At 33.4% G+C, this 12,153-nt stretch overlaps 2 protein-coding genes across 3 annotated transcripts; one reads left to right on the top strand and one right to left on the bottom strand.

The window, feature by feature from the left end:
- Nucleotides 1-392: 392 nt before the first annotated feature.
- Nucleotides 393-2,317, top strand: LOC145100615 (uncharacterized). Its single transcript, XM_079037819.1, has 6 exons — nt 393-556; nt 1,151-1,315; nt 1,410-1,484; nt 1,609-1,740; nt 1,912-1,989; nt 2,097-2,317. The coding sequence occupies exons 1-6, from the start codon at nt 436-438 to the stop codon at nt 2,171-2,173; spliced, it is 648 nt and encodes a 215-aa protein (XP_078893945.1). The 5' UTR covers nt 393-435; the 3' UTR covers nt 2,174-2,317.
- Nucleotides 2,318-2,790: 473 nt separating this feature from the next.
- Nucleotides 2,791-11,383, bottom strand: SECA2 (Preprotein translocase SecA family protein). Of its 2 annotated transcripts, none has more exons than XM_079034539.1 (31): nt 11,135-11,383; nt 10,885-11,019; nt 10,704-10,773; nt 10,535-10,599; nt 10,335-10,455; nt 9,921-10,012; nt 9,777-9,842; nt 9,609-9,673; nt 9,434-9,521; nt 9,212-9,277; nt 9,012-9,127; nt 8,859-8,949; nt 8,701-8,784; nt 8,519-8,611; nt 7,953-8,048; nt 7,787-7,872; nt 7,584-7,662; nt 7,374-7,487; nt 7,129-7,221; nt 6,996-7,059; nt 6,352-6,641; nt 6,202-6,257; nt 5,834-5,951; nt 5,192-5,272; nt 4,791-4,870; nt 4,428-4,482; nt 4,280-4,349; nt 3,804-3,978; nt 3,542-3,665; nt 3,376-3,450; nt 2,791-3,174 (listed from the first exon to the last, which is right to left on the bottom strand). In XM_079034539.1, exons 1-31 carry the CDS (start codon nt 11,315-11,317, stop codon nt 3,013-3,015), a joined length of 3,153 nt encoding a protein of 1,050 aa, XP_078890665.1. In that variant the 5' UTR covers nt 11,318-11,383; the 3' UTR covers nt 2,791-3,012. The 2 variants fall into 2 exon arrangements, with proteins under 2 accessions (XP_078890665.1, XP_078890664.1); XM_079034538.1 differs by having other exon boundaries at nt 3,804-3,999.
- Nucleotides 11,384-12,153: the final 770 nt, after the last annotated feature.

Raw genomic sequence — 12,153 nt, forward strand, 5'->3', positions numbered from 1 at the left:
TTTCTGTCAAAATTTTCCTTCCCTTTCTTTTAATGAATTTACAAAAAAAAAACTCGGGAACAAGGCGTAAGTGTTGGGTAGAGATCCTCTTAGGTTTAAAAACATAAACAAAGCAGGAGCCAAACAAGATTTCATATTATTACAAGATACTTTGTGTTATTGATATAGCATGACGTTATAATTTCATGTACTTGTTCAAACATGAAACAGAGATACCTGTTAGGTTTGAAAACTTCGCCGGACAATTGTTGAAATTAGTACAAAACTTTCTGATAATGTTGATTTTGTTTGTAAAATATTTCATATTTTATGTAGTAGTTATTAGTCAAAACATTTTTTAAGTTTGGATGGAAGGAATGGGATATTATAAAAGCATAGTAGCTAGTAGGCAAACATTTCCTACAGCTTGGAGTTGCAGAAGAGAAAACATATACGATGGCTTCCTCCAGATTTTCAGTGGCTTCCTCTTCTGCCATGCTACTTGTTCTTGTATTCCTATCTTCCATGGCTCAAGGAGACGATATCAATATACCACCTACTCTCTCGCCTTTCTTTGGTAACTAAGCAATATATATATATATATATATATATATATATATATATATATATATATATATATATATATATATATATATATATATATATATATATATATAACCCTATTTCTTACAAATAACAAATATATTTCATTTTATATATACATATACTAGTTTATAACCCGTGAAAACCATGGTTATAAAATTAATTAAATTTTCATACTAAAAAATCAAAATTATTAATCAATTATTTTAAATAAATTATTACTTAAAATATATTTTTTAGTTATATAAAATTATAATTATTGATTTAAATAAATACGTGAAGTTATATCACCTTATAATCTATATAAATTTTATTTTATTTTTTAATCTAATGTTATTAATTTAATATAAATTAAATGAAAAAGTTTAAAATATGAAATTTAAAATTTAATATAGTTAGGGTAGGAAATTTAAAATTTAAAATTTAAAATCTAAAATGAATAATTAATATATTGACAAGTGGCATAATATGAGAAATATAATATTAATGAGAAGGTGTAATAATAAATATATTTATTTAGATACTAATTTCTAACATTTATGCATGTCAATGTTATTCGACACTATAGACAACATCTGTGATCAAGTCAATTGTGGTAAAGGAAACTGCTCGGTTGATCTCGGCAAACCATTTCAATTCGTTTGCCAGTGTGAACCTGGATGGAAGAGGACTCGTTCCACCGACGACAACGAAGAAGATGATCATCAGTTTCTTCCTTGCGTCATTCCCAACTGTACAATAACTATTCACTCACCAAAATTAATGACGGTTTTAAACTGACAAATTAACTAACGACCATTTTCTTTTTCTTTTGTTTTTTTGTGCAGGTACCCTAGACTACTCGTGCATGCCGGCTGCTCCTCCAAGTCCACCAATTCCTGATAATATCTCTGTCTTCGATCGTAATCTCTTCCAACTTTAATTCATCTAAACTTTATCTTCAACCATATTCATATTCATGGGATTGATTTAATTAGCTTGCTACTGATCACTTTTACTGTTTATGGAATTATTTAATTTAATCAGCTTGCTACTGGACATACTGTGGAGAAGGTACATGCACCAAGAATCTTTCGTATACATATACGCATACATGTGAATGCAATCCCGGATACACCAATCTCATGAACACCTCGCATTTCCCATGCTTCAGCAACTGTAAGATATTTCATCCATCCATCCATCCTGGATCGTCCACCCAAATTTATAAAACAAGACAATTAACCTTTTGACTAGTTAATTTGATTTGATGTACGTTGTGATATATATATATATATATATATATATATATATATATATTATTGATTATTGCTTTTAATTTTGAAACAGGTGCTATTGGAGCCGACTGCAGAAGACTTGGGATACGGGTATTGGAAGCCACCTCTCCTTCTGGTGATCAAAGTCAAGGTGAGACAGCACAGGAACGAGTCAAGGCTTGGCAGTCAGATTTTAAAGTCATCATCTTAATTTGTTGACTTTGACTTGTTTTGTTTATTTGACTTTTGGTTTTGCAGGTATGAGATTTCTTCCTGGAGGCTTTCATGGGATTGAAATTATAGTTATATCTGTTATCATGGCTCTGTGGAAATAGGAAACAGTATTCGCGTTGCTGATGTTGATTGGTTTGTTTTGAGGTCATCATGTTTCTATTGATCGATATACATGTATTATTAACAATATGTTTTTTGTATGATAATAATAATCATAATAAATAACTTTTGGTTGTAGAAATAAAGGCCCCATCCTTATCCTTATTGTTATATAAATCATTCTATCTTCCTTACATTTGCAGTGCTATTTTACAAATAATATAATCAATAATCATTTAGAATAAAAGATTTTCATGTTTTCTAAGCATTTTAGGTTTCCAAGTGGAGGGGCCATTCGTGCCATACCAGAACATCGTTGTGGCTAAAACGTCATGTTGGGAAAAGATGCACAATTTTGACAAAAGGAGAATAACATTCTTAATACTAGAATTTTTATAAAATACCAAGGTGAAGGTGACATAACAACCTATATAATCTAGGATAGACATGATCTTTAAGACAAATATATTTGATTGTTGGACCATTATTCCGCTCCGCTACATATATATTATTCAACTCATGAAAACGTTGGTTGGTATATTATTGACTTTGGAAGGTATTTCCCAGAAAATAAAAATAAATAGCAATGTTACTACAACACATATGCGAATTTCCAGAATTTAGAAAAGCACATGATGGTAGAAAATATTCATTACTAGTTTTTCCATCGACACAAGTATATTAGTTTGAAAAGATTTTATCAACTAGCAAATAAAACCAATAAATGATAATTCCTAACTCTACACCAAGAGTACAACATAAGACCTATACAATGATACATGTATCTATAGTCTAAGCAAATATATTATATATTAGCTTTCCTGGTTGTAAAATAAAATGATCATGTGTATATTTGTTGGGAGTCCATAGGAGACGACCAGTACCTCAAAAGTGATTCAACAGTTAATCTTCGAGTTGCACTAAGCATGGATATGAAAAACCGACAGCCATCTATTTTATATTCCTCCAGCGGATCCCTGTGCCCAAAACTCCTCACATTTACCTGCACACCACCCAATTAAACTTCTTGCTAAATAATCATAAGTGATGATGAAACTACATTTCAGCTATTTTATATTTTGCCCAATACTATTAGATATTTAAAAAAAAATGACAAGTATAGTTAAGTGGCTAAAATTGATAAACAGGTGAAAATAAGTAATTTGCAAACCATGGAATGGAGAAATTACAAAAGTAGCCATACCGCTGAATTTAGTCTGTTCATGTTTACAAGATGATCTCTCCAGAAACAATCTAGTGACTTCACAAGAACTGCTCTCTGGAAATACAAGATGGAAACATATATAATTACTTATGTAATTTATGAAGAGGAAAAGGAAAAAGGGGTAGAGACTAGAGACTAGAGTTACCTCAATTTCTTTGACATATTCTTCAGCATAACCAGACTCTTGAATGATGTTCATATATGAAGTAATTAATAAATCGCCAAGGTACTTGCGCAGAAGATTAGCAGCAAGTCGATATCTTCCATCTCTGCAGTTGACATCTCAAATAAAAAGTCTTAATCATTTTGCATAAAGTAGTTAAGTGGCTAAATCATGTTATAAGGGTTTCTTTTTTTTCTGTATTTTGCCAAAGTTAATTAAGAAACAGGAAATTTATGCTACGCACTTGAGTGAGAGTGAATCGTCGGAGCATATGGCTAGCCAGCGTTTTAGTGAGGAAGTCTTCTTACGTATGCCTCTAAAGGCATTTGGAGGTTGGGGTAAATTTGGAAAACAGAAATCGTTGATATCTACATCACTCACTTCATCAACATTGGCAAGTGATTGCATTAAAGATTCAACTGTAATTCCCGCACACGACTCTATAAAAACCATACAGAGTAAATCCAAATTCCAAAGATGAAAGTATTTCCAAATTAAGGTTGTCTGCTGGACTATACAAAATGAGGAGGGCATTTACGTCTTTTGCGGTGGGACTGGAACAACAAATCCCACCACCTTTTTGCATTGACCTTTGTCTTTTGTTGGGCAGGACAAGAAATTACAATTTTGCCCCATTGATATCGGAAGGGACAAAAAAATTTACAATTTTGCCCCAGTTCCAAACAAGGCATAAGAGATAGGTCTGAAATGAAATCTCACCATCCAAAATCTTCCCTGAAATTGCAACAAAGTCCTTCAAGAGTTTATCTAGGTTCCAGCTGCTTGGATGCTATTCAATATACATACAGATTATGGATTGGAGATTAGAACTTGAATTTTAGTCTTTTAAATAAAGAGATTTGATTACCTTCAATGGATTAACATTTCCCAAAACAATTTCGTCTATAACTGCTTGCATGTACCTAGTATCCATGCACAAAACATTTAGATAACAGTGACAAAACTACCATATACACACTTAGGTCTTGTTTCTTTTTTATTTAATGTACTTAATCAGAACACAACTTGATCTGGTAAGCTATTTATGGGTTTACTTACTTTTTACTTGATAGAAAAAGTCAAGAGGAAGGAGGTTTTCTCTATTAAGTCCTAACTTTTTACAAATTTGCCATCATTTTCCATATCCCTAAGTGGGTTGTCATTATATTTTTTTACACCATCATACAGACATCGGTTCATGGGGAAAATAAGTAACAAAGCAAACACTCACTGGAATATGTGATGTGAACAACTCTCAGAATCACCAGTTAAAATTAACTGACGCAGATCATAAACATGCTTCCTTTGCACCTGAAACCAGAAAATTATGTGTGTGTGTGTGTATATATATATATATATATATTAAAAAGCTAAGGTCGAAGATTGCTCTAAAACAAGCATGCAAAGATACACTCAACCAAAAAGAAAAGAAAAAAAAGATTCATAAAATTGAGATATTGACTGTTGACTTGGACGATCCATTGACAAAAAAACATTAATAAAATAGGACAAAAATGCAAAAAGAATCTTTCTTGGATCATATCCAAAGAATAAAAAGTGATATAACACATGGACCTAAACTGTATATTACGCTAAAAAAATGCATATGGTGATCTATACTATACAATATACCTCTAACACTTCGTCGAACTCCACAAGGCTCTTTCTTATGTTGAAGAAATACTTTTCTGCCGAAACTTGAAGAGACAGAAGCTGAAATTCGTTTCAATTTTAATAAACAGTTAGAAGATAATATCAAAACAAAGTGAAGTAAAAAACATACAGCACATCTGTATCCATCCTTTTAACAAGGTTACACAAACAAATGGGCCAAGGGCCATAAAAAGAAGATGTGGTGAAGGCTTTCATGAAATATATAAATATCATTTCTTACAACATATGTTACTTCGGATTAGACGCAACAAAATTAACATACTTCCGTTGATTTATTATTACAACATCCTACTTTCATTTCTTCTTATTAAAATATTGTGCATTCAGAGATGAGAGAACTAGCCAATTATAGCAATATCATTGGACTACAAAGCCATTTCACTGCTAAAAGTAAGCCGGCTCTTTAAAGTGAAAGTACAATGATATAACAACTGAACATACAATGTTGTAATAGGAAGAAATGGAAGTACATTGCTACTTCTTGCGTTTAGCCTTAATACTACATATATTGAACTATATATATATATATATATATATATATATGCAAATAAAGGAATAAAAAAAGTTAAATGAGTAACGACCAAGACTATTACATCACACCTGTCGGACAATTGTATCACCTTCAATAGGTACATCCTCGTCATTAGTAATCCTGGATATAAGTTTCACAGCCCACTCAGTGTCAAAGTTGAACTTCTGAAACATTTCATCCTGCAAACTGTAACATAGAAAGGTCAAAATCTTACCTACATCAACTTTAAGGTTGCCTTGTTAAAGAGAATGACTAGAATAGATTTCCCTTTTTCACAAGGCATGTGCTTGCTTGCACATATATATGGAATCATTCTAACAAAAAAAACTGTTCATGTCAACTACTCCAAGGACTATTACGTAATTTAACATGAAGAATTTTGTCCAGCTGAAAGGATTGACTTTAAACTTTATAAAAATCATTCAACAGAACTTACCTGACCATGAAGCGTGTTGATCCAGGATCTCCTTGCCTTCCTGCTCTGCCACGAAGCTTTGTAAAGCAAGAAATAAATTAAAAAAGTGAGTCTGAAAGTATATGCTAAATTTATGTAAAACCTTAAAACACAATACTGATGCAAAGTTACCTGATTATCAATTCTTCGGGACTCATGCAAAGATGTCCCAATGACATGGAGACCACCAAGTCGTTTGACTTCCAATCCTTCATGAAAGCAATGAATCTCACAGTCCTTTAGAACCGATAAATAGGCAATTGCAATGCAAGGACCAAGAGGGTACATCTCTGCCTGTTCTTCCACAAGCCTTTGCAGTTCATCTAAACCCATTGACTGGCTCATTTCAATTGACTCTGAAATTATAGATTTTGCCTTCTCATATGTCCAACTCTTGTTCTCACTTTTGCCCACGTATTTAGCTGCGTTATTTACCCAAAACCATATACCATTCACATTAACGTTAGGGCCAAATGAAAGAATAGCTACCTATTTCTAATTACCAGCATCCTACTCTCAGTTTTTTTTTTTTTCGTATCAAGACATTGTACTTTATACTTTAAAAAATCTACCCATACTCCAAATTTTTCTTATTAGGACATTATAACTCAAAAAACCTACTACCTAAAATCATATAGCAGTGAGAATTGCTTTGTATTTGAATGAAATTTCTATAACTGGGTAGATTTTTGAAAGTAGAATGTTGTAAGAGGAAGAAATGAGAGTGGGATGCTATAATAAACAAATCAAGCTGCATGAAGTCATAGATTACTAACCCATTAGAGCCGTCTTGGCTAGCAAAGCTAATGATGATGGTCCAATTTTCATTTTTGATAACACCTACACAACCGGAAGATAACTGATTACTAGGGGCTAGGGAGGGCACAGCAATAATACTTGAGAAATTACCTTTTGTGACTTTGGGTCCTCAACCTCAACATCAGGAGTATCATGACTCATATGTGAAAGTATGCTGTCCTCTATAACTTCCTTTGCAAGCATCTGAAATTAACAATATTAACATAACGCTAACCTATTATTCGGTGCGCCTTGCATTATAATAATATGACATTTGTCAATTTGGGATTGAGAGCTACAATTATTAAATGAAAATTAACTCCATCTACAAGAAAGGCATTGATTATCGAACCCACCTTGGGGTTACCTCCCAATATAATGTCTGTGCCCCTTCCAGCCATATTTGTAGATATGGTGATAGCATATTTTCGTCCAGCTTGGGCCACAGTTTGAGCCTCTCTTGCAGCATACTGAAAACAATAATCAAGTCGCCATGTTACAGACATTGTTAACCCAAAATCCTATCTATTTTCATTGATAAATCCTACAAAAAGTAGACAACAAACCTTTGGTCGTGCATTGAGGACATTGTGGGGAATCTTGCTAGCCCTCAGCAAAGCAGACAGATATTCTGAGTTCTCGACACTGCACCAATAAATAAATAAATAAAGATAAGAAAATATCTTCACACTTGGTTGCATGCATAAAGATGCAGAATGAATACCACAAAATCATAAGTGAAGAATGAATTTCATTGTAGTAGTAGTACCTAGTGGTCCCCACTAAAACAGGACGACCAACTCTGAACATGCTTTCAACTTCTGCACGAACATATTCCCATTTACCACGAGCATTCTATTTGCAAAACAATTAGAAGCACTGTTAAAGATGATAAAAGGGTAGAATGGTTATTGAACAGAATAATAATTTCTTACTGCAAAAGCTTGGATAGGTAAATCATGACGAATATTTGCCATATTTGTGGGAACTTCAATAACAGGCATCTGGAACATTTTCAAGAACTCCTTTTCCTGTAAATATTGACAATGCATCATAAGTCGAGAAAGATATCCTGTAGTTGATTCAGCTCGAGAACAATATGTAGTTCGAGGATAAATGAAATAAATAACAACGTACTTTCATATATCTGTTTACAATAGAATCCTACTTGCATCCTTTTCATATTACAGCAATGGATTTGAAAAATCTAAACAATAATAGCAATGTTTTTCAAAATGAACAGCACTTTTCACGGCTATAATTTGATAGAATTTTTAAAGTACAACATCCTAAAAAGAAAAAAAAATGAAAGTATACAGCTATAACCATAAGTGGGTATAGTTTTCAAAGTACAGTGCCTTATGAAAGATATCTTTTTTAAAGAGTATGCTAGTATGGTAGAAAGCAATGAAAGTAGGATGATATAACACTCAAATAGATGAAAGCAAGTAGTTATTGTTACTTGTTATATTTTTAGCCCATATAGAAAGTGAATACTTACTTCAGTTTTTGCAGTTCCTGTCATCCCTGAAAGCTTTGGATAAAGCTTAAACATTGATTGGTATGTGATTTGTGCCACTACAACTGAATCAGCCTGCAAAGCCCAAGAGGAATACAAGGTAATAGCTTTAAACAAGAGTTGTCAAAAAGAATGATGATGTGGCAGGCAATCGCAATATATACCTGGATTGGTAACCCTTCTTTTGCCTCCACAGCCTGGTGAATCCCCTCTGACCATCGTCTTTTTTCTTCCACTCTCCCCGTCAACTTCAAATGAACATTAATTTACAACAATATAACAAGTTTTTTCTCCTAAAATAAAAATACGATGTTTTTAATACCTCGTTTATTATAAGAGCTTTCCCATTTTTAACAATGTACTGGACATCTTGGCGATAGAACTCCTTGGCTTTCAAAGCATTCATGACAAATCTACATTATATTAATGATAAGAGTCCAAACAATAACATATGAAAATAAGAATATAAAGTTACCTAGCCCAAGGGTCATTCTCGTCCCATAGATCTTTTGTTTCTAGAGCCATCTCAGCTAGGGCTATTCCTTCTTCTGTCAACTCCACTGAATTATCCTTAAGCTGTATATTGTAATGCTGTGTAGTGAAACAAACAGTCAGATACAATGGAGATGGATAACAAGATGTAGTCATAAAAAAAGGAAAAAGAAGGTAAAATACAAGGCCACGAATGAGAAGCTCGGCTACTTTGGCAGCAACTGGATAACGTGCAGCATCCTTGCTAGCCTGAGATGCAGATCAAAATATCAAAGCTTTTAAGTGACTAGTTCCTTTTGTTTTGAATTGATTTCATTTTCACCAACTGCGTCATCACTTTCCCAAATATTTTTTATTTTTTTAAACATCATTTATCCATACAGCACTCAAAGTAAGAAGATATACCTCACCACTTATCAGCAATGGATTTCTTCCCTCATCAATTAGGACAGAATCAACTTCATCAACTATTGCAAAATGGAATGGTTTTGGCCTGATAAACATTGTGCTATTAATACTACCAAGATACAAATCTGCCTTAGTAATTACTAATTAATTAGTATGAAAAATGTGGTAATACCATCTCATAACAAGCTGTCCGCTGCTGCCAGCAAGATTGTCTCTTAAATAGTCAAAACCAAGTTCCTAACATCATTAAATGTACAGCCATAATAAGTGATGCCAACATCCAACTACACTTGTATAAGAAAGAGAAAGTAAACAAAAGAAAACTCATAAAGGAACTTACTGAATTATTGGTGTATGTAATATCACATCTATAATTAGACCTCCTTTCCTCAGGTTTCATGCCTCTCTACATATGATAAAAAGGAAGTTATAAGCATATCATAAAAAAGATGTCTGGCTACATGTATTTATTATAACAACTTACTTGGATAAGACCAACAGAAAGACCTAAGAAGCGATGAACACGGCCCATCCACTCAGCATCACGTTGAGCAAGGTAATCATTGACTGTTACCACTGTACAATAAATAAATCAACAAATTATGGGTTTTATGGTATGCTCCTAACTATTCAAATCATATTTATAGACTGCCACATAGGCTAGACATGGTCCTTTCCTTTCTATATGTTGGAGTCTCCCTCTCTCCTTATGGGCTCTTTTGAAGAGAAAATCAAGGACTCCAAATATGTAACAATTGTGCTATAGTTATCTAACTTCCATATACACAATTTCAAAAGATTTAAAGTACAAGAAAAAGGTCACCACAGTAAATGAAAGAGAAAACAGAAAGAAAGATACAGTATATGAGTACAGAAAATTTGAAGTAAATACACTTACCATGAACACCCTCGCCAGTCAAGGCATTAAGATATGCAGCCAATGTAGAAACCAATGTTTTCCCCTCTCCAGTTTTCATCTCAGCAATAGACCCATCATTAAGCACTGCACCACCAATAATCTAGCAATTGCACCAACAAACTTTATTAAAGTTATTTAACCGAATTTAGCACTTACAATCAAGAGAGAAAGAGAGACACCTGCACATCAAAATGACGCATCCCAAGCTTCCTCTTGGCAGCTTCGCGAACAACAGCAAATGCCTCTGTAGTAGAAGTATGTGAAGTAAATTCCTAAATTCAATTATTAGACACAAAAAAGAAACGAACTTGAATGCATAAACTTGCGTTGAGGGCAGCTATTACTAACCGGCTTGAATATCGGCAAGTGTCTCTCCTTTTCCCAAGCGACGGCGGAACTCAGCAGTTTTTGCAGTTAGCTGATTGATCATTAAAGAATTTAAGATAGTTGATATACAAAAACCATCATGCAATGGAAGCACAAAAAAAAAAGTCGGCCAAACTTTGGGAAACAATTAGAAGACTCAAACCTGTTCATCAGAAAGCTTCTGAATTCGAGGCTCAAAGGAGTTAACGAACTCTACAAGACGATAATAATCCCGAACAACCCAGTAATTAAGGCTTGTAAAATCTCCCCACGTTTTCGTAACGCGGCCCAAATTTTCCTGAAAATTGAACAGGGATTTGAGGCATTTCGTCAAACAGGTAGTGAGCATATAGGTATATAATTGTTTTGGATGTAGAAAAGAGCAAAATAAAGAGAAAGCGTCTTGACTGTACTTTGAGAGATGCTTTAATTAGTATGGGAGTGAAGCGACGGCGTCGAGAACAAAACGAGAGTAGGGGGAAAGGATTGGCAGGTCGTGTACAGAAAAAGCTGAAAGGAGGAGAAGAGGACTGATGACGCTTCGTAGTTACGGTTAAAAAGGAGGGATTTGAGATCGCAGACGAAGAAGCCGCCATTCTTGGATGGCCTTGCAGTGCTCAACGGTGTTTCATTCAGCAGAAACTGCCTGCGCGCCTCGTATAACCTCGGGTGATGATTCAATTTATAGCATGACTTTTTTTTCATTTTTTTAGATTTTTTAGAAAACTTGAAATAGAAAAATAAAACTAAAAACTATAGCAAGAATTTCATATGTTTTGGGAAATTTTCAGAAAAGTCTCATTATTTTGGAAAAAGTTACATTTAAGTCCTAAATTTTTTTTTAAACAAAAAAACCTAAGAAACCAGATAAACCTTACACTTTAATCCTTTTTGACCTGCTGAGCAGGTCACCTATGCCATGTGGCATGCCAGCTGGACAAGGGCTGATATGGCATGCACATAAGCTTTTAAATGCAAAAATCAGAATTTATTTAGAAAATGATGTGGCATGCACCTATGCCATGTGGCCAAACAAATTTTCCACTAGGCTAGACACTACCTTTTGATTTCATCCCTTAAAGTTTACATATAATCTATTAAATACTGAAGTTTTTCATTAAAAATGAAAAGAATGGGATTCGAACCCACAACCTCCCACTAAAAATTCCAACCACTTTCCACTAGACTATCAACTGTTTCCTAATTGTTTTCCTCAAATTTAGATATAATGCCTTAAAACGCTGAAGCTTTTATTATTATTATTATTATATTTATATTTACGTAAATATATATAAACTTCGAAAAAAAACAATAATATATACGTTTTTAATTTTACAAAATACATATAATCATTATTAATTTTTAAAATCGTGATTATATGTAGAAAAATATATTTATATGTAAAAACATTTATAAATGTGTGCATTTTTAA

The sequence above is a fragment of the Lactuca serriola genome, chromosome 4 (assembly GCF_051521515.1).
Source record: "Lactuca serriola cultivar US96UC23 chromosome 4, Lser_US96UC23_V15, whole genome shotgun sequence".
Lineage (NCBI taxonomy): Eukaryota > Viridiplantae > Streptophyta > Magnoliopsida > Asterales > Asteraceae > Lactuca > Lactuca serriola.

Bases quoted from the DNA above. Each gene is read 5' to 3' on its own strand.
- LOC145100615 (XM_079037819.1), top strand. From the start codon at position 436: ATGGCTTCCTCCAGATTTTCAGTGGCTTCCTCTTCTGCCATGCTACTT. The intron at 557-1,150 runs GTAACTAAGCAA...TCGACACTATAG, and splicing joins TACTCTCTCGCCTTTCTTTG to ACAACATCTGTGATCAAGTC. The intron at 1,485-1,608 runs GTAATCTCTTCC...TAATTTAATCAG, and splicing joins TAATATCTCTGTCTTCGATC to CTTGCTACTGGACATACTGT.
- SECA2 (XM_079034538.1), bottom strand. From the start codon at position 11,317: ATGGCGGCTTCTTCGTCTGCGATCTCAAATCCCTCCTTTTTAACCGTA. The intron at 9,128-9,211 runs GTATTTTACCTT...TTCACTACACAG, and splicing joins AGCTTCTCATTCGTGGCCTT to CATTACAATATACAGCTTAA. The intron at 8,785-8,858 runs GTATTAAAAACA...GTTCATTTGAAG, and splicing joins AAGCTCTTATAATAAACGAG to TTGACGGGGAGAGTGGAAGA.